The sequence below is a fragment of the Dicentrarchus labrax genome, unplaced genomic scaffold (genome assembly GCF_905237075.1).
Source record: "Dicentrarchus labrax unplaced genomic scaffold, dlabrax2021, whole genome shotgun sequence".
Classification (NCBI taxonomy): domain Eukaryota; kingdom Metazoa; phylum Chordata; class Actinopteri; family Moronidae; genus Dicentrarchus; species Dicentrarchus labrax.
In genome coordinates this window covers 8,368,305-8,390,686 of record NW_026136702.1, presented here as the reverse complement: position 1 = coordinate 8,390,686, position 22,382 = coordinate 8,368,305, and the positions used below count along the sequence as shown (strand labels likewise).

Genomic DNA, 22,382 nt, shown 5'->3' with positions numbered 1-22,382 from the left:
AAAACTGTTGCTTTTACGCACAGTATTTGGATGTTGCTTTATTTCCCATAATTCAGGCTCATCCAGCTAAACCAATGCTTAAAGTTTATGGTCTGACACCTGAAACTACAGATTGTTGTTCATGATTTTATTTGAATTGTTCTTACCGATGTCCTGGCTGGGAGGTCATAACAAGCATCTGTCCGGGCTCTCGTCACGTCGCAGTGAATCAGCATTGACTGGAGTTCAAACTTGTTAAATAAATGAAGGGAAATAATAAATCAGCACAATATCACCATAACATATGTACAGTACCGCGCCCTAAAGCTGGAACAAGTGTGTTAAAGCTCCACACCCCTGTATCGCCACAGTGTCCCAAGATCAAGAGGCTGTTTCAATTAATAACATTTAGAAGCAGGCTGTGTTTGCACAACCATTTGTCTGGGACTTATTATGGAAACATTCCCGTAGGCTTTAAAAGCTTATATACAAGTTATGAAGCAGTTAAAGGTGGTAAATGTGAACTCATATTAGGATGCGCTTTCGTGCGTAATCGTGCACAGCAAAAACGCTGGATTATTTGGAAACCATCCACCACCTGATATGCGTGGTGTGATACTTTAGGATGGTTTTAGCCTGTGCACAGCTCGTATTCTTCACCAGAAGCTGCAACAAATTCCACATATTTGTCAGCAAAGCCTGAATGGAGAGACAGCGGGCTTGAACTGCCCAACATTGTCACAGACAAACCAAAGAGGAGGGTGAGAAGAAAAGACAGGGATTCCTAAACGTTTGCATGTCAAGGATTCCTGAGGGGAACAAGTAGAAAATCCTGAGCTTATAGCACATACAGTGTCACATTTGATAGTCTTTCTTTTCACAGAGTTAATTTAACTACTGCTGCAACAACTTTACGCGATTTTTGATCGGGAAAAAATATACCCTTCAAAGGAGGATGTACTTTAATGTGAAAGGACAGACAAACACGGGGTTCCTCTTTATAAAAAAATGAATGAAACAATACAATTGGAGCAATATTTTTTAAATAATGAGAAATAATAATGTCATTATATGTTAGTGAGTCAGAAAATATGCCACACTGGTAAAATCTACAGTTAATCATATCCTGCCCTTGATGATTTACTGCTGGGATGTCCAGGGGCCGTTTTGGGACTCTGAGAGTGCCTGAACTTTATTATTGTTGTAAGATTTCAGACATTTATATTATTATATTAATAACTATTATATATAATTTCTTTAATTGCAAAAGTTGTTCTCAGTCCTACAAGAAACGTACCGGAATTGCCATCACTGGGTTGTCCTTAAGCTTTCCTATCAACGTGAAGCCATCCAGACTGACTTTTTGTCGGGGTGGTGTACTCTGAGAACCGATCAGGACACAGTCCACGAAAAGGGACACGGAGCCCCTGCTGACGTCAAGCAGGACTTTGTGCCACTGCTCATTGAAAAGAAAAGCCAGAGGGCTGAAGACAACTGTCTGCCTCTCTCCGGTGTCCAACGCTGTGAAGGTAAACTCCAGTGACTTAGACTCCCCATTGAGCCTGACGGCCAGATGTTCATTGCCATTCACATCCTGCATTTGCCAGATATTCCAGTTCTTATTGATGGTGCGGCCACTCATGCGCAGAACAGCCACAAATGCGAACTCCTCTGGCAGTCCCAGCGGATAAGCTGACCTAAAACACAAGGGATGGGCTCTTATTAAACATCCAGTTTACATCTTTGATTAAAAATCAATATTCTAAGTAGGATTCATGAGGATACTCTGCTGTGTGCTGGCCATTAATCGTCCACTATATTCTTTTTATAACAGTAAAATTATCACAATAAACTTTATATTTGTGTAATATCTTAATAAATGATGTTAATGAAGGAATGTGATGGTGCAGATAAGGCCAATGTTTGATGTTCAGCACCATGGACAGGGTGAATGGTGTTATGCCAGCTCAGCCACTAGGTGTCAGTGTTCACTCATATAACTCCATTTAAAACGCCCTGCAGCTTACCTCGTGTTGATTCTGAAGTTGAAGGTTGGGCCTATTTGATAAGCAACATGCTGAGGAGATGATCCAGGAACCTTTTTAACAGTGCCCCTTCTTGCCAGCTCAGCAATGTGGAACTGGGACATAATATAAAAGCCTAAGTGTACAGGGGGAAAAAGAGTGGTTAAATACAAAATCCTCTTAGAAGTCATGCAAGACCTTGGATAGATCCTATGGTGCAAAACCTAAATTCTTATTATGGTGCTGCTATAATGTTTCTTTTGAAAATAGACTTTTTTTTTTTGGTGTAAGATGATATTTTACAGTTTCACCAGTTTCACAAACAAACAGCATCTGCCTGATGTTTGTACGTTTTACTGTAATATATTACATAGAACTAATAGGATGCATCGTTGCTGTTGTCATGTTCATCATCATCAGTCACTACTATTAGTGTAGTTGTTGCTACTGTTGTTGCTGTGCACCTGTCTGTCTGTCTCTCTCTCTCTCTCTCTCTCTCTCTCTCTCTCTCTCTCTCTCTCTCTCTTTCACCCCAACTGGTCAAGACAGACGACCACCCACCTAGAGCCGAAGGATCTGTCCTAGGTTTCTGCCTTTTAACAGGCAGTTTTTCCTTGCCCTTGTTGCCAAGTGCTTGCTCATAGTGGTACTTGTCTCTGTAAATAATGTTATAAGGAGTTCGGTCTACACCTGCTCTATTTGTAAAGTGTCCTGAGATAACTTCTGTTATGAATTGGTGCTATACAAATAAAATTGAATTGAATTGAACTGAATTTATATTATGTAGTTCTTTTCTTTATGCAGTGGGGAGGGCAAATGTCAAGCAAATAAAAAATCAAACTGTGCTTAGTTTTTGTGACTCCACCTGGGAAATGATCCTCCCCGACGCTGATCTGAGGGCACATGGACTGCTGCTCCCTATGAATACCAACTTGAGATGAAAATCTCACAGCTGCAAGATGGAAACAGAAAGCAGCCGGTTAGTAGTCGAAGAGTGTGTGTGTGTGCGTGTGTGTGTTGTGGGGAGGGAATAAAAGCTCAGTGTTTGGAAAGCTGCACCACTGCCTTGAATAAATATTAGGCTATCTCTTACTGTTTGTGGTTTCCCCTTTAACACTTAAGCTCTAGATTTTCCTGTTTCACTCATCTGGGTAGGAAGTTAAAGGTCTTTATCAAGTTTGAATAAATGGTTCACATACAACACAGCATTCCTGTCTCCATTTCCGTTCTCAAGCCATTTCATTAAACATCTGACACTGTTCAAATGTATGACTCGGGTTGATACTGTAATATTATATTTTGATGCTTTGTCATTATTATATTTGTTAGAGCATTTTATTCAGTATTACCATTTAGTGCACAGTTGGATCTATATAAGGCGCACAGCAGGACTCCCTAACCCAGCAATGTTAGTGCTGCTACACAGACCCATACAGGACATGTGTCATAAAATATAGATAAGAGCAGCAGTGTATATGGAGGGAAGATAAAATAATGTAAACGCCTCATGCAGTCATATAATAAGTGCCATATATTCAGGAATAAATGTGCTCTGCAACACGAAACAGCTAACAGAGAGCCATAGACCGCGTTGTATATGTATTAAAGAAAAACTGCACTGCTACTGCAACTGCAATACACATGTCAAGCAGAACGAATGCCACAAGACATGCCAAGCACAGAGAAACTGCTTCATTTAAGAGGAACAACGGTCACAAGTAGAAACTAACCAGTAGAACAACATATAGAGTGTGGTGGGTTGACTGATACTAATAACTGGCATGCAAGAGGACATGACTCACCTCTGCAGCAATGCACTGCACCGGTAATTCTATTACTTCAATGCTTTTTTTTTATGAAACGTTCAAATTATTTTGTCTTCCTTTGTCATCGTTATCTCAACATTTGAACCTTGCAGTGCAGAAGACTACTTACTCTGAGAGTGAAGTCCTGTGCAAAGGTATTGTGGGATCACATAGCAGCAGCACAATGTGTACAGAAGGATATTCCTGGAATGTAATCAGAAAAAAAACCTTATCATGCATTTTGTGTGAGAAATGTATTTGTTTGCATTTGGCTGTCATTATAGAATTATTATTATAGGCAATACTGGCATCAATTACATGTTGCACACGGTCACAACTCAGTAAATGATTTACCTTTTGACTGCACCCATTTCATAGCTTGATCTGGAAAATAAAATAAAATAAAATAAAATAAAAACACCTGCTGCTGGATGTTTCTACAGATTGGCTCCCAGGAGAGAACAAGACCCTGGACAGTTGCTTCTTCAGCAGGAGTGAAAAACTTCAGGTCACAGTGAGGGGTCTCTTATAGGCTTGACTGTTGTCATTTATTTGGGGGAGTGAGTCAACAGTCTCCACAGTGTCAACTTTACATTCCACTGGAGTTCTCCTGCACCCACCTTGGATTTAATGTTAATGTTTCTTCAAGTGCACAATCACAGTATTGTCTCCCATTTGTATTTTCATGATTGTATACCATAAGAAATATCAAGTAAATTAGCTGTGAAGAAGCTGTTATCCTGTGGTTGCTTTATTTGCCCAGCACTCTTGGGATCTACATTCTTTGTGCGCTCTATGGTTGCACGGTATTCAGACAGCATTGTTTCCAGTGCAGTCCAAACTGAGAATCAAGAGATGCTGACTAAGAGGCAATTCAAGCTGTGTTTGCTCTGTCAGACTGAGAGGCAAACTCATCCTTTTTTAAGGAGGCAATTCCTGAAACAAGGTGAAGGACTTTACTGTGATAACATCCAAAATCAATGGAAATACATTGTGTTGATTACCAGGAAGCCCAGCTTTCAAACGTTTTTGGAAGTGTTAGTACGGGGAAATAACAAATGAAACTGCTAACTGTACATGAATGTCCCTCCCTCACATTTTCTCCCTATATCCTGCTAGTTTTCACTTGTTTCAAGTTCTAAATTGATTGGGCCCTTTAGAAGAACTGATTACTTATATTGCACTTATTACACCCATAACTCACTATACATACTGTAGGGAACAGCACTAAAGTCCTCTTTTGTTGGCAGGTTGGCAAACAATTCACAGTAGGTCTGCAGAAGAGAGAAGAATAAAACAAAGCTCAAGACACAAATAAATCACAAATAAATAAACCTACACCGCCTTACCGGCCAACCCAATGGGCCTACAACCTTGGATAGTAGTGGTAATTCTTAAACACTTTTTTAACCTACTCATAAAACATGCATATTGTGTCACAAGAGGTGATGATTAAATAAGGCCAAACTTTAGGCAGCATAATTGGGATATACAATAATAATGCTAATAATAATGATTATTACTGTTGCACATTATTGCATGTATTCAGCTATTCAATGTTCAATGTACAGGTAGCAAATTTGCATGCGGCGTCTAACTGCGCCTCTGGTATGTGCAGTTACGCGCAGTTAGATGCTCGTAAGCGTGCAGCTGGAGCAGCGCCTGCTGTCAGCCATTCAGGTTTAGGCACAGTTAGCTCGATGGCTAGCGAACAGCACTGTAATGAGAGATACACGACCAGTCTACTCTATGTGTCATTCTAAGGGCGTCTCTCCTATAACGTTAGCCAGACTGGGAAGTGAAAGAGTCAGCACGGTGGTGTTTTCTGTCAGCACTTCGCAGCGAAAGGACGACGAGAGAACTGAAATTGGAGCTAACGTTGGTTAGCTAGCTAATGTTAGCTCGCCAACGCAATGGTGAGTAGCGTCCGCTAGCCTGTGCGGCTAATGTTAGCCCCGGTGACAACTGTTCGCTGGGTGGCTAACGTTACGCTAACGGGCACCATTAACTGACTGGCTGTCAAGCGAGACTTTTTTTTTTTTGGGTCGTTTTTATAAGTATGTTATGTTGTGTCTTTGTCGGAGCCTTTTCCGACCTTTTTTTGTGGGCCCTTAGCAGAATGTTTTGATCGCGTCCCACCTGTAACTCTTGAGGATACCCTTGCCGAGATTGAGCCCACCAGCTGGGAGCTTCACCACCTCGCTCACTCTGGTAATAGCATCAAAACCGTGAAGCTAAGATTGAGAAACTGCTGTTTCTAAAGTAGTCTGTAGCGATTTGAGGGGGGTTTTCGCTCTTGACATTCAAGTTCCCCTTTTGTAAAGATGTCTGCTAAGGCCTTGTCATATATATATATATATATATATATATATATATATTTTTTTTTTAATACGACTAATGCTAAATGTTTACTTTCTCCGAAGTGGGTTGTTTGCTTGAATTGTCTTTAAGTGCACGTTTCATTTCCTCATTAGCAGTAGCCGGAGTTTGCTTAGGGAAATTTTTTTTTTTTTTACAAATAACAATTTTGTTACCTTTTACAAGTTTGCGTTGTAAGGTTATGCACAGACGTATCGATATTCAAAACAGTCAACGCCTTATTTCACCTTTAATGTAATCATTATTAATTGCCTTTACTGAAGTGTAGTGTTACATATTTAGACAATTCTCTTGGTTTAAGACTCGGACGACTTTAAAACTCATAATGATTTTGTAGAAATTGTACTTGGTTGCTTGATTCATACGACTAAATCGTCTGTCTAACTAATAATTTCTGTCACATTTTGTAAGAGTGGCGTAGTTTAGGGAATTAACACCCTAAGTTAAAACATAAATGCGTCATAATTTATTTAATTAGTAGTGTCCTTGTATTGGTCCTCTGTGTCGTGCCCTTTTGAAGGATCATTTCTTCTAGGAAGGGAGGCATATTTAGATATTAACGTAACCTGGCTCTATTTGCTGTGCATTAGGCATCCGTGTCAACCAGGTCAAATTCAGGGTGGCCGTTTGTGTCTCATATTGGTTTTCACTGGCATGAACACAATGACATGTTGTCTCCCAGTGGATGATTTATTCATTTCATACATGACTAATTTAGGGAGCGTCTGTATGATTGTTTTTGCCAGTTTTAGGTTTCCCCTACTACAGCCAAAAAAAACTATATGGCTTTTTTTTTTTTTTAAATTAGGTCTAAATAAATCTTGAGCTAAAACGTTTTCATTAACTGACGCAGATGTCTGTGTTTATTTGTAACACTACCAATTGGTGATCTTATATTTCAGGCCTATTTATGTGATGTTATTCATAGTATTTTCCCTTATCCTCTCATACTACTGCTATAATTGTCTGTGCTGTTCAGTACTTATGCCCAGAGGACAGAATGCCTCCTATGCCAAATGTAGATCTCATGCCCTACTATTAATTCCCCTAAAAAGTCGACCATAACTCAAGTCCTTCATATTCTTAAGCTTGATCTTGTGACTGTATGACTACTGCTGGTGTTTTATTGTAATTGTTGGCTTCTGATTTTTGAAGATAATCGGACTCGGTCTTGGCTTTTTGTGACTTGGGGGATCATTTTACCGTATAAGTTCCAGTCTGGTATTTGGCAGTATGTCTCTTGTGGAATACTGTATTTTAACCAGTTTGGAGGCGCTGAAATGACATGTTTTATTACTTTTACCCGTAGGCCAACAGGTGTATCCCAGATGATGTAAGGCATCTCTGCCTGTAGAGACCAATATGACTGAAGTCCAGGCCACCGTGGAGTTCTCTGTGGAGCTCCACAAGTTCTACAATGTGGACCTGTTCCAAAGAGGGTGAGTATTGTCTCTAGAGAACTAATATTGTGTGATATTTTTTGGCATGTGTTTTTTTGCTGGTGGCACCGTGGCAGTTATTTAATGCTCAACCAAAGAAATATCTTTCACAAGCATACGTTACAGACAAGTTTACCTTGCTAATTAAAAATGGGTCAGCTGTGATGGTGTTCTTTGGAAGGACTTGAACAACACTTGGTTTTCAACTTGTGGTAGAAGGGGGACCAAGATGTATTCTGTGAGTGTCCCAGCCAATCTGGAATAATTGACAATCTTGTTTAGACCTTCAGGTGCTCAACAAATGCTCTTTGTCCAGACAGCATAGAATATTTTAAACATTGCTTAAGTATACTATTTTATATATTTGTATTTGCTTACCTTTTCTCAGTTTCTGTTTGATGATTAGGTTCTCTTATATGACACAGTGAATTTCAGAGGTAAAGATGCAAGGGTAGATTTTTACATTAACTTGCCAGTATTCAAAAAAGTACCCAGTAAATAACTTTTTTTAAGAATTTTAAGAAAAGTTGTTAAAAGTGCAGCAAAGTGTATCAAGTGAGCACAGGCAATGGGCTTCTGTTTTGTGACTCACTTAATTTAAAGCTGCAGGGATAATACAATTTACATTTAATTGACATAAAGTACATCATATTTAATCAAACAGAACATGAATAAATAAACAGATTCTGTAATGCTGTCCTTAGAGTCATTTTATAGCAAGATAATACTGTAAATAATAATGACTAATTAAATAGGACAACAAAATAACATTTGGATTGAAACTCAGATTAGCCAATTTGCTTTATTCAGAACTGTGTTGGTATTGGAACAACTATAGTATTTAATGTACAACAAAGGTCTGGCACGGAAATCCGATATTATATAGATTTGTTAGAAAGGCATGTTTTAGCTAAATGATGGATCTGTCGAGTAATATATCACAGACAGCTGGTCTCCACAAATAATCATGTCAGACTATTATTGTTTGGTAGGACTGAGCTGCATTCCAGTGTTGCATAGCATATAACACTGAATAAACCATGTAGCTGTCACTTACAGGCTTTTATGCTCTTCTACAGGAAACAAGTTACAGCCCAGACTACCCTTTTCTTTTTTAAAAAACACCCAACATGGTGTCCAACAAACACAGAATTGCCATGTTTTATGGAAAGGAGCAAACATGTGTTGCATTGTTTAAGCTGCACAGCTCAAAAAGTCTTTAACATCTGAAAATTCTTTTTTACTGCAGCAATGTAATGATACTTCACTTTGCTTGGATTAAACTCCTGCTATATGCCCCCGCCTCATCACTGCTTTAAGAGCTCAGGTTTACCACATGAGTGACTGCAAAAGAAAGTGCTCATTATTCATTTATGAAGGGTGTAGTGTCATTTTACAAGTAGAGGCACTTGTAGATAACCCGTGCAGTCTGTTCCCCTTTCACCAAGGCTTTAGTGATGCTCTGGGCCAAGCTAAAAGTGCTAGTTTTTCATAACTGTATTCATTTGTTAAAATTGGCTGCATTTTCAGGTTCTACCAGATTCGTGCCAGTCTAAAGGTGCCACCCCGGGTCCCACACAAAGTTGAGACCAGTCTACTTCATCCGGGAGGTAAATACATTTTTGAAGATGTGTATCATATAAACAGTTTTTTTTCATACAACATTTATTATTTTTGTGCACAAGGTTGAATCTACCCACACAACACTACCCTCTCCTGTACTCTGAAAGGATTCAGGTGCACTTTGCGGATGCAGTTGGTCAACCCTAAGCTCTGCCCCCTACCCCTCAATTCCTAAGTTAAAGCCATTAAAGTAAATTTTTAGTAGCCTGCAGTATGCATAAAGTAACACTGCTGCTTTCATTATCAGTGTGCTGTTTCTCTGTAAATGCAGGTGACACTAATTCAGTCACACTAGTTCTTCTGAGTTCCGACTTGCATGTTTACTTGAATTTCCTTTCAGCTCTGAGATTTTAGCACTGTTTCAAGGAAATAGTTGTTATTGCAGATTTGGTTTACTTATTGTTGTGCTGGCAGGCAGCTCACATGCCACTCCTTGTTCTCTGTATTTCTCAGCATTTCTCTCAGGCTTTGTGTCTGTGCCTCACCCCTTTGCTTAGAGAGCTGCAGTGCTCCTTTCACACAAAGCACTGAATTCTTTGTTTTGTAAATAAACAGGATCGTCAATGGTGTGTAACTCCCATGCTTAAATGTTTTATTTTTCCATTTTTATGACTTGTGAATCTTGTTGAGTTGAGTTGATGGGAAATAGCCCTAATAAGATATACTTTGGCAGATAAGTACTGGCACAGTTAATGAGAATATCATTACCTGTAGGGTGGCTCATTTATATATTTGGATCTGAAAAATTAATCTAGATTTCCCTCCATCTTTGAACAGCCATGTGTAACAAAACTTGCCATACTGGTGGTTCAGTTCCTGGTCAGGTCACAGCACCAGATCATGTGTTTCTAAAGGTTATACAGAGAATTCTAATGTGGACAGGTTGGCTATAATGACCTGATTGTTATTTTACACAGTTAATCATAGTGTTTTTTGTCAAGGCTCCGATCTGGCGTTTCCTGCTTCAGTCCAAGATGATGTCATCTGCAGCAAAACTTTCCAAATCCTGTACAAGAATGAAGAGGTTGTGGTCAATGATGTCCTCCTCTTCAAAGTGATGATGCTGCTGGATGAGAAGAAGGTAAGTTTAAGAAAGAATATTAGTGCTTTTACTGGAAATTAATAAAATATTTATTATTGTGTATTTGCCAGTACAGTCCCTCTCTTATCTTTACCTACATGATGTCACTCCTCTCTGACCACTTAGCCTAAAGTAGATGTGCATTGAAAGCCAATCCAATTTAGATTAGTGTGTTTGACAGCTGAATATAGCCTTTTTTTGCAGTGGCTATATATTGCTTGCTTTGTGTAAAATTAATAACTTTTTTCCTATATAATTTTTTAATAATTTTTTTTCCTTAAATATTTTTTGGGGCTTTTATTGCCTTTATGATAGTGACCGCTGAAGACAGACAGAAAAGGGGGGCAGAAAGAGGGGATGACACGCATCAAAGGACTGCAGGTCGGATTCGAACCCTGGGCCGCTGCAGCAAGGCGCCCAGTAAAATCAATAACTTTTAACTGGAACTTTTAACCCATATAAACACAATTTGTAAGTTCAGATGCTGTCCTCAACCAAGCACATTAGAAGCATGATGCACCTGCAAAATATAACTGAAATGGTTGTGTTTTTTATAAACCCAAAGCAGCACAGCTGTCACAATGAATATCTTCACCGAAATTGCTTCTATTTATTGTTATTGTGCCACTCTGTAGTTAACTCGCTCGAGAAGCCTTGTGTTATGAATGTGAAGTTCAACTGTTCTAACAGGGCGAATTGGAGTGTTTTTGACAGCTGGTTTATCCTCAGGGCAACGGATTACAACAAGCAAAGGCTTTAGAATATATTTGACTCTTTAGAGCTGATATATCAAATAAAAAAACCCTAACCCTTAATTGGTGAAATACAGATCTTGCACATCAACTTAGGACATACATTTGACTGTTTTTACTGTTTCTCAACATCACCAGGTGGAAGAGTCCCTCAATGACATGGATTTCCAGCTCTTCTTGGATTTATATTTCACAGATGGTGATTACACGTAAGTGTTGCGACATTTTAACTGCATATACTTTTGCATCTCTAATGTAATCAAGACACTTATACAGTCCTCTGTATCTTCCTTATTTAATTTCCACAGGCCAGATGATCCAAGCTCTCTACAGAATATCAGTGGCCGCACACTTCGTTTGCACTTTAGCCTTCAGCGAGGCATCCATCAACACGTCAACGTCATGTTTGACTACTTCCACCTGTCTGTCATCTCTGTAGCCATCCATGCCTCCCTAGTGGCACTACATCAACCCCTTATCAGGTCAGACTGCTACCTAACCCAAGAAAAAATGTGGGCGCTCACAGACGAGGGACAATTCCTGCACTGAATATAGTATATATATATATATATATATATATATTCCAGCACAGTGTTGGAGGTCTTTAATCTCCATTATGTTATTCACTATGTTAATTTGCAGTAAATTCCAACACAAACCTTTTTACTTAAATGTAATAAAAAGTTGAAGCAAACATCATAGTTGTTGAATTTTAATTTGATATTCATGTACAACAGTGAATGAGAAGTAGAGGAAACCTGATTATAAGGATCCTATTACGTTCTTGAGGTGATTAGCTGAGTTTGATTTCACTCTCTGTGTTTACCTAGTTTGCCTCGACCAGTGAAATCCACATGGCTTAACCGCAACGCTCCAGCACAGAGCAAAGACTCAGTCATCCCACCTCTGGAGAATGTGGTGTTCGGCAACAGTTATGTCAAGCAAGTATCACCAGATGTAAGTGAACCCCCTTGAATAGCAATTTCTCAGATTTGTTTTAAATTTGAAGATGCTACTAAACCTTTTGAGCTGTTAAAAAAGTCTGAAAGATGTCACCTTCGTTTCATTTTCCAAGTTTTGCCATGTTTCAATAGGCTAAATTAAGCACTTGATGAAAAGTAGATGACTGTCATAAACCTAATAATAACTTAATATATGCGCTGGAACTCGGGTTGTTTTCCTTTTACGAAGGAGAAATAAAGCTAGAAGGATAAAAACAGCCTGGTATGTATTGTTTAAGCAAGGCTACCTGCCAGTAATACAAGCTTTGATTGGTACACCGACATTGCTGTGGACTGTAGATTTGACAGTTCTACACCTCAGGTAGAAAGGTGTGTTACATTGATTGCATTTGAAGCACGTGGAGGTGTGTCTGGCTGTTGACAGATAAGGCAGAAGAAGAGGAAACTATCAGACCACTGTCACATTTGGCCGCGAGTAATTGGCCTCTCCTGACACAGAAAGGTGGCCAGCTAAAGCTGTGAATGTACCACACTCATCCAGGCAGAGCAGAGGCAATGCCCCTCATCACTCCTTGGATGCATTGCTAATGGGCAGTTTGGGAATAACAACCTATCGACCACTATTCATTTCACTACAGGCATCTGTGCAGAAGCCACTATAGGGTATTGGCATGAAGTGATTGCACATAAAATAAATGTCTGGAACTAACTGGTAGGTTAATCTTTTGTGACTTATAGGACTCTAGTGGTTACTGTAATACTAGAGTAATGAGACACACAGTGTACAGTAACATATATTTGTCTTTTCTATATACAATATTTCTATTGGCATGCAATGGATCAACACAGTCTCAGTGTCAATACACTAAAAATAGTTTTCCACTAAATTCGGTTTGTAAGCACTGACTAGATTTAATGCAGAACACATTATTAACAACAATCTTAACTTAAATCGTCAAAAACATTACACATTATGTTACATGTTTCCAATGGCAGTGACTACGAACCAAATGTTTGCTTGGAGTGTTCAGAAAGTGTTCAGAACAGCAGAAATACTCTTTACAGAATTAAATCATCTAATGCCTCTCCTCTGTGTCCCTCGTGATCCTCAGGGCAGGACATTCCTGGTGTCTGACCACTGTCTGCAGCATGCCTTCAGTCTGCACCATAGCCTTTGCTCCCATCTCCTACTAGCCTACCAGGGCCTCTTCGGCTATTTCACCTCTATTACCAAGGACCTGCCCTCCTCCCATCGTATGGAACTAGGTATACTGCACTGTGTATTCACATCAACTCGTGTCAGAATGTGGGGTTGGCCTCTTAAATGCCAGACTTATTAAAATGTGGCTCTGCACACCGAGAAGAAGCAAGTATTCACAAAGTTATGCAATACTTTCTAATTCATTTTTTTGCTTTGGATGGATTTTCATTGTTTTGTCTTTTCAGCATTGGCATTTGTTGCATATTGCAAGTGTGTTATGTTCTCATTTCATTTCATCTGATCCCTACACATTAACATATTCTACCCTTTAAACAGACACAACCAGCAACCCACTGAGTTAATTTAGGGACTGTGGTTGACTAATCTTAGTTAATTGTACTTACAAAATAATACTTCACACAATTCAGTAGATATGTCTGTTAACCAGTAGAGTAAAGACAAATTGTAACCGCTCCCAAACACAACTCATCATTCTTACTATGGCTCACTAAACCTAATCCACACAAGTGGACAGATATTAACCCATGCCAGAGGACCAAATAATAAAAAAGTTAAATATGTGCAATCTTACTAGCAAAGCCCAGCATGCAAGTCCTATATGAGAGAGTACTCAGAAGACCCTATCCCCGAAGTCAAAGGCACGTCTACATAGGTATGTCCCGACCCTTACAGCACCTCAAATCTCTCCCTTTTCTTCCTCACTCCAGTTTCCTTCTCGTAGAAAACACCATGTCCTTTCTATATCCCACTTTGCAGAGACAATATACATAAACTGCTGTCATGTCATCTTTTCACTACTACACTACACTCAATCTTTCTTTCCATCTTTATAATTAGGCCTTGGTCAAAGATTCTCGTAACAGTGGTTCTGTAGATGTTGTAGCCATCTCTGGCCATGTCTTATAAAAGTACTTTCTTACCACTTCCTTATTAAACCTGTTTTGCAGATTCTTCTTTAAATGAATAAATGCTAATAGTAATTCTTAGTAATACTGTTCTTCTGCCTCCTCAGAACAACTTGACCTAGAGGCCCGTCTAGCTGAGTTATGTGAACAAATCAAGGTAAGACTTGTTGAGTTTTTCTATTTTTTGTCTCTGATAATTGTCCTTCAATATGCAAAACATTTATAGGATTTTTAAACATTTATTTGATCAACAAGTTTACTGTTTATGGGCCAGGCTGTGTTAACTGAAAATATGGCAGAGGGCCATATAGAAGTTGTAGGAAAAGTCAAGAATCTTTCATTGGATGAATGTGTCTCTATGACTAGAGGGGATGGGTGTGAAATTCTGATTTATTGGAAGATTTCAATAATGTTGCATTTCATAAATGACAGCAGCCGTAGTAAGATTGACTTGGCTGTGTATGGTCATATAACTAATCTTTTATGGTATTTATTTGATTATGAACAGCTTGTTTTTGTAGGCAATGATGAACTTAGCCGTGGACTTAAACAATGTTACTTCACAGTTGGTAGAATGGTGTTAAAAATAATCATAATTGTGTAGGTGAGGTAACCAGTTTGAAGTGGTTGGGTCCTTAAGCCCTGATAGGATGGCCCTGTTTAGATCAGGAGTGATAGAGAATGTTTTGCAGAGCTGTGGAATGAAAGGAATGTATGTAGATGATAGTGGCACATTCTCGCCTCTTCAGGATATTGCACTTTGTTTTCAACTTTGTATTTCATATTATATATCCAGTGACAAAAGTTTAGACAAACACAGGAAAGGTAATAGATTCACAGCTTTAGATGGTTATAACAAGGACGTTTTTAATGATGGAAATATTCATTATTTTGTAAGCAGTGAAAAAAATGTCTGTGACAAAGGAATCGGTTGACAAGGAACATTAGAATAATTTTTTAACTGTATTTTAAATATTACTTAAAGCAAAGCCCTCTTTTATAGAACTGGATGCCATTGTTCTTTATGCTGTTAGGGAAATATGATCACTTGTGCCCCCTGGTGGGTGACTTTTGTCTTTGTGTTTTTAGCATAAAGCAGAGTCTCCTGACGAGCTGGCAGAACTGGTAAACATGAACCTGGCTCAGCTCTGCTCTCTGCTCATGGCACTCTGGGGACAATTCCTAGAGGTAGTGTCCCTGCAGGAGCATGTTGCTGCACTGCTAGCTATCGAGCACCATACACTAAGAGTGAGTCCCAACTGACTAGTTATCGTTGAATGACAGTAATACTTCTGAATAATACCATTGACTTACTCTTGTAATACTGTGTTATTAAAGGTAAGGCGATTTGCTGAGGCTTTCTTTTGTCTTGAACATCCAAGACAATCTGCCCTGGCCTATCAGGAACTACAGTAAGTTGCAGTGACATGTTTGTCTTGACTGGAAAATTTTGTGTTGCTGTTATCGCGCCTGCGCCAGACCAGTACCTGCTTGTCTGAAATACTATAGCCCAAGTATGGTAAACCCTGACTGTTTTCTTTTTTTTTTTTACTGTCTCCCTTCCCCCCTTCCCCCATCCTTAAGTGCTCACAGTCACCAGCAGATGACCAATGCTATCAAAAGCTCCAGCTACTTCCTGTCTTTGCCTCCACTTCCAGTGGAATGTGCAGACCTGGATGGTGATGTTAGCTCCCTGCCGATCATATTTGAGGATAGATACCTGGATTCCATCACTGAAGGTCAGTAACACAGTTGCCGCTCAACTAGAACTTCAGTCAGTAGATCCACTGACTTCTCTTTTTAAACCAAATATGTTTTCGTTTGTTGCCTTTTTATGTTCACCCTGGTTTGATTCTGAAGATCGTGATGGACCCTGGCTGGGAATGCACAATACAAGGACTGGCTCGGTGTCCAGCAAAACGGACAAGCCCAACTCTAAGGACTGCAGTGCAGCAGCCAGCCCCATACCTGAGTCTCGGTGTGCCCCCATGGATAACCCCTGGCCAGACAGCTATGATCCACCGCCTAAGTCCAAAGGCAAGTCAGTCAAACTAAAGAAAAATTCAAAGACTGAGAACTCCAAAAAGCTGATTAGACAGGGCTCAAAGGATTCTGTAGTTCTTGTGGGCTATAAGAACCTCAAAGCTCCTTTCAGTGACACCAGCACAAAGTACAAGGAGGGAGAAGCTCCCCTAAACCAAGAAGAGGAACGAGATACCTTGCAGGGGGGTTCAAGTAGTTATTTAAGGACTAATGCCAATTCTGTTTTTGACTCTGGTGCCACCTCAGCACATTATGGATACAGTGCTGTTGATTCTGTTTCAGATGACAATGTAACTACCGCTGCTTGTCAGAAAGGTTTTTTCAAAAATCCTACAAACTTGGACGCACAGAACAACCCTCAGGCAGGTACTGGGGCTATTGCTACATGCAAGCAACCACTTCACAAAGATGAACAAGTTGACCATGCTGGCCAAAATCTGCCACAGTGGTCTGCTGGGCTGAAGCAAATTGAGGTAAAACCAAGTAACAAAGACCCATTCCAAGGGGACAAAGTAACAGTTCTTCTACCATGTCGGACTGATGGAACTTTAAGCAGTAATATTCCTGAGATCACCCAGACAGACCTCTGTGACTCAAAACAATCTGTGTTGGACTCTGTGTTTGAAAGACCAGGCAAAGAGGCTGCACAGCGTAGCCAGTCCTGCCTGGTCTCAGTACATGTTAAGAGTGATTGTATTAGGCTGCCAGATGGAGGAGCCCCCAGTGCCTCGTCTCGCCTCTCGGACTCGGGCATTGAGAGTGAGCCCAGCTCCTTTGCCACTCAGCTTGTGCCAGGACTGCAGACTTGTGCAGGGCTTGGCATTGCTGATTCAGGTGTTACCACCCCACAGCCTGAGAGGCCCCTCCCACGGTCTGTTCAGCAAAGCTCAGTGCAAAAGCCCAGTGGTGCAGCAGAGATTCTTTACCCAGAAAATAACAGCGCTGTCAGTGGAGTCCAGTCGTCTCTCACTTCCATAAACTCCTTGCCTTCAGATGATGAGGGTGAAGGTTCCTCCAGGGGGTCCAGTGGAGCCGAAGTCCGAGGCAGGAAGTCCAGTGTCTTGATACAAGAACAAAGTTTAGTCTTTTCTGGGGATGTCAGTAACAGACCTGCCATTGATGTGGCCTGCGCCCCTGACCTTGCTGCAGGTGATTCCCAACTCTTAAAACCTGCCTTTGACTTGGAAACAGACACCAAATTAATAGGCATTTCTGAATTTGGACTAGAGGGAGCATCTGGTTCTGGGGCTGTTAAAGAATCCCGCAGTGAACCCCATACTGCCTGCCCCTCCAGTAACTCTGCCACCAGTAGCACTGATCTGGTAAAACGTGGGATGGTAGAGAACTACTTCGGCTCATGCTCTAGCACAGATGTGTCCGAGATCAGCCCTGTAGAAACATCTGCAATCACACTGGGAATCCAGACAGGACCACAGATTGAGGAGGACGAGGACGAGACGGAGCACGAGATGATCGAGAACGGTTACTACGAGGAAGGTGATGGCTATGCTTTTGTGAACGGCGTTGCCGATGAGGAGCAGAGTGGGGTTGGTGATGCAGCTGCTCAAGAGACAAGTCTTCTTTTTGAACAGCTTGGCATCGGATACCTTCATGAAACCAAGGATTTATCAAAAGCTCCCATCTGCTCCAACCTTGCCTCGAGCAGTGTTGGGCACAGCTTTGGAAGACCTCCCTGTCCCTCCACCTCCCTTTCCTCTAGCCTGCGGTGGTATGAATGTGCACCCACACCACAGATGAAAGCGTGAGTCATTTTGCAAAATCTTTCTCATATCCAACTGTTATATACTTAATGCAGACATTTGTCTCGTCTCGCACATTATAATATTAATATTCATTAACTATTTAATTCTAAATATGCAGGTTCATTAAGGCCAAGGAAGAAATGAAACAGCTAAGGCTACCTGGCTTCTTGTATAGTGAGGTACCTGAGCTGGCGTCCACTGTGCCCTACTTCAGCTTGGAGGAAGATGAAAGCTGTGAAGAAGGCATCCATCTCATAGTTTGTGTCCACGGCCTGGATGGTAGGAAACCTTATCTTCCAGGATAAATTTGTTCCTTTTATAGTTTTTTTTTTTTAGTATTTAAAAACATGTCCTATGTTCCCTTTATTGCTTCAGGTAACAGTGCAGACCTGAGACTGGTAAAGACTTACCTAGAGCTTGGACTGCCAGGTGCTCGTATAGATTTCCTAATGTCTGAGAGGAACCAGGTGAGTGTCCCACAGGCATTACAGTGATGATCTCCTGTCCTTTGTAAATCAAACACACCCCAAAACATCTTTTCTTTTAATGCAATACTCTTTTCATCCACAGAATGACACGTTTGCTGACTTTGAGTCAATGACAGACCGATTGCTGGATGAAATAGTCCAGTACATTCAGATATACAACCTCACGGTGTCAAAGATAAGGTAAAATGTTCCCTTCTACCCAAATGTAACAGCAGAAGAAAAAAGCATATATTAGTGATTCATCAAGCAGTTGAATGATAGAGTAGCAGTGAGCTCTTCACTCCAGTATATGTGTTCTCAAAGCATAGTGTGCACCATTTTTCCATGCCTTTAAAGCCCACATTATCACTCATATTGCGGAGGCGATGCATCCAGTTATTTTAATTCTATTTCACACACTAAAAGTGTGACAGAGGTGCACATAAATGTTGTTTGGTGTCTTTATGGTTTCTAATTATTCTTTATTTGCAGCTTTGTAGGTCATTCCTTGGGGAACCTCATTGTTCGCTCAGTGCTAACTAGGCCTAGGTTTAAATGTTACCTGAGCAGGCTGCACACTTTCCTTTCTCTCTCTGGACCTCACCTGGGCACATTGTACAACAGCTCTGCTCTGGTCAACACTGGTAAGTTTTAAAACATTTAAGTTTTTAGTGGAAGATGTTACAACTTCTAATTTTTAGATATTTCAGTAACTTTCAGTTCAGTCATTTATCATTATTGTGAAGCCTGTTGAATAACTGTTAACTGTTTGTTCCTAGGCCTTTGGTTCATGCAGAAGTGGAAAAAGTCAGGGTCACTGTTGCAGCTGACGTGCCGTGATCACTCTGATCCTCGCCAAACTTTCCTCTACAAGCTCAGCAAGAAATCTGGTTAGCTTTGCAGTTTTTTATTTTTTTACCAAAGACATTTTAGGCTGTATTTTGAGATTGGAGAGATAACTTTTCTATTTATCTGCTCTTGAAGGTCTGCAGTTTTTCAAAAATGTGGTGCTGGTGGGGTCACTGCAGGATCGCTATGTCCCCTATCATTCTGCTCGAATAGAAATGTGCAAAACTGCATTAAAGGACAAACAAACAGGTGAGTTGGAGCAATATCTCTGATGGGCACGCTGCTGTAATAACTGGCCAAGACAATTTGTGTTTGACAAATGTAGGTGTTCTTAATTGGAGAGGAGCAAGCAAGAAGAACAAGCATAATTCTATGGGTACTGACATACCTGACCACGGTCTGCAATTTGACCCGTTTAATGTGGTTTCTCCGTATTATTTTCAATCTTCAGTCCAGTCTGTAAGTATTTGGTCAGTGACAAACAATTTTTTGTCACTCTCCAAATGTCAATACTATTTTACTACTTTTTAAAGGTGATTGAAGGTGTTCTTCCTTCTGTCCCTCCATTATTTTGTTACTTCTTTACATTCCTCAGTTCATTCTTTATTTCCTGCCTTTCCTACTGTAACTAATTTGTTTAAAAAAAAAAAAAAAAAGGACACAAAGCAGTGTAGACTAAATCAGGATTGGCTGATTTTGTCCATAAACTAAATTGTTGGCCATTGTACTGTTCTACCCACAGAGGCTTAAATTGACTAAAGAATATCGATCGGACCAACCCTTGCCTTGTTCAGCCTCTTTCATTCTTGTCTATACCAGGTCCTGTGTATGCTGAGATGATTGAGAACCTGCTGCTGCCAGTACTTCAGAACAAAGACTGTAATCTAGTGCGATATGATGTCATTCATGCCCTGCCCAACACAGCCAACTCCCTTATCGGCCGGGCCGCCCACATTGCCGTCCTAGATTCTGAGATCTTCCTGGAGAAGTTCTTCCTTGTTGCAGGCCTCAAGTTCTTTCAGTAGAACTGCGGCAGAATCAAACACATGGATGGATAAGAGGAATGTGGAGCTAATACCTCACTGCATCTTAACCTTATTCTGATTATGGTATCTTGATTATCTCTTAGTTTTTAAATAACTACATGTATACTCACTTTTCAAAGACATATGAGCAAAATCACAATTTCTTTCATTTCATATTGGAATCATGGTGGATACTGAGTTCATTTTTATTTTTCTACTGCCATTTTTAAAACATTGTTTTGTTTTGTTGTGTTTGGGAAATGATTTCCCTCATCATATGCTATATTTTCAGTGTTATTTATGTATTATGTTTTTACTTTTAATTATTTTTCTCCAAGTTATTCAATTCATTTTAGATGCTGAACTGGAAATGTAGCTGCTACAAAAATGAAATGGCTGTTTTGGTGAGCTGGCCCGAGTCAAGTCTGCACATACTGTCCTCACCATTGCAAATGTTTTTCCACCAATGTTCAGAGACACTGCATTGATTTGCACCACACCTACATTTTACAAGCTTTTGTACTGAAAATGGTCATTTGTACAAGTTACTTTTTTATCAACAATTTTCCATCAATTTTTAATGGCAAATATTGCATTTGAAATAGGATTGTCGCTCAAACTTTGCAGCCTTGGCTTTGGTCTTAATACTTTACGCTGTTCCTTGCCATTGGAGCATTCTGCACAACATTTACCCAACCTGGTGTTGGGAGAATAAAGCTTTGCCTATGACATAACATTTTATTACAGGGGATTCAAGCAATGATCATGATTCATCAAAAGCACATGTTGGTTATATGAACTTGTATTAATGAAAGTATTTGGTTGGTATCATTTGGTGATTATTTATGTGTTTAAACTGGAAAGTATTGGTTGGAATTAAAAAATGTTTCTTGGAAAATTGTTTATATATCATCATACTCTACCATTAAATATGCATATTATGAAATGGTTATATGACTTATTTATTTCTTGAGTGCATTCAGGATCTATAAAGTAACTACTACTAATGCTGTCCAATATGATTGAAAGTGGGGTTTGTGCAGTTTGTAAAGAAAACAGTCATATTTAAATGTGCTGACTAATTTCAGCCACTGTTGGAACATTTTAGAAAGTCTAGTTCTGATTTATATTGATGCAAAGCTCCTCTCATGATTGGGTTCTTTGTGATTGAGCACATGTAGCAGTGATAGTAATCCTGTAGTTTTTTCAGTACTTGTTTTCAGTTTGTCAGTGTGTTGCCATTTTTTAAAAACAATAATTCTATCATTCTTCCTTCAAATTTGCTTTTCTCTTTATGCAATGGATCAAATGACCCTGCAGATGGCAGTGTCATCACAGTGCATTGGCGAATGTGTGCAGTATTTTGCTTGGAACCTTGTGAAGTGTATTAATACTAAAGTTTATAAATCATACTATTTCAGTGTCATCATTATCAATAATGCTTTCAATACTGGAAGTATTATATATAATGTATTACTTATTAATAGTTACAGCCTTTTTGCAATATACTGATTGGAGACTGCATGTATTTTTTAAAAGGGGATGATTTCACTGACTAGACAAAGACAGACTGAGGCTACAAGGTGACAATGGCAAAGACTATTTTTTAACTCCTTTATTGAAATATTAAGCCCACAGACATACAGTAAACACACATAAAAAAAACAACTATTAAGTAGAAGAGAAACATTTCTTTTCCAACATCCAAAATAAAAAAAGCTAATTAGTCGTGTGTTTCATAGCAGCTCTCCGTCTTCATTCACTGTGAAAGCAGATGATATTAAAAGCAAAAAAGTCTCCGATTCAGAGCCGACATATTGATTAAAATACAAGAGACACTAATTAAAAACTAATTGATTTCCAGGGACAACCTAATGGCATTCTTAGCTAACAACAAGTGTCCCAAACTGTCTCTCTAATTAGCACGAGATCGCTATACCAACACAAAAACACGGGAGGGGGCAACTCTGTTTAGTACTGTATTGAAATATTATGAAGTTTTTATTCCTATATGGATAAAGAAAGTGATGTATTTGTAGGTAATATATATCCGATAAAAAAAAA

General features: G+C 39.6%; 2 protein-coding genes across 5 annotated transcripts; one reads left to right on the top strand and one right to left on the bottom strand.

Moving 5' to 3' along the window:
* Positions 1-944: 944 nt before the first annotated feature.
* Positions 945-6,004, bottom strand: LOC127371876 (collagen alpha-1(IX) chain-like). The gene is made up of 7 exons (XM_051415076.1): positions 5,948-6,004; positions 5,022-5,082; positions 4,163-4,192; positions 3,939-4,012; positions 2,869-2,955; positions 2,007-2,139; positions 945-1,676 (listed from the first exon to the last, which is right to left on the bottom strand). The coding sequence occupies exons 3-7, from the start codon at positions 4,177-4,179 to the stop codon at positions 1,262-1,264; spliced, it is 726 nt and encodes a 241-aa protein (XP_051271036.1). The 5' UTR covers positions 4,180-4,192; positions 5,022-5,082; positions 5,948-6,004; the 3' UTR covers positions 945-1,261.
* fam135a (family with sequence similarity 135 member A) lies at positions 5,446-21,264 on the top strand. Of its 4 annotated transcripts, none has more exons than XM_051414962.1 (21): positions 5,446-5,724; positions 7,497-7,626; positions 9,157-9,236; positions 10,191-10,330; positions 11,221-11,291; positions 11,391-11,564; positions 11,913-12,039; positions 13,157-13,310; positions 13,841-13,918; positions 14,279-14,328; positions 15,261-15,419; positions 15,510-15,583; positions 15,765-15,910; positions 16,032-17,976; positions 18,096-18,256; positions 18,353-18,444; positions 18,548-18,645; positions 18,937-19,088; positions 19,224-19,334; positions 19,429-19,542; positions 20,113-21,264. In XM_051414962.1, the coding sequence occupies exons 2-21, from the start codon at positions 7,550-7,552 to the stop codon at positions 20,316-20,318; spliced, it is 4,209 nt and encodes a 1,402-aa protein (XP_051270922.1). In that variant the 5' UTR covers positions 5,446-5,724; positions 7,497-7,549; the 3' UTR covers positions 20,319-21,264. The 4 variants fall into 4 exon arrangements, with proteins under 4 accessions (XP_051270922.1, XP_051270901.1, XP_051270931.1 ...); XM_051414941.1 differs by having other exon boundaries at positions 15,756-15,910; XM_051414951.1 differs by lacking the exon at positions 5,446-5,724 and adding an exon at positions 5,793-6,019 and having other exon boundaries at positions 15,756-15,910.
* The last annotated feature ends 1,118 nt before the right edge of the window (positions 21,265-22,382 follow it).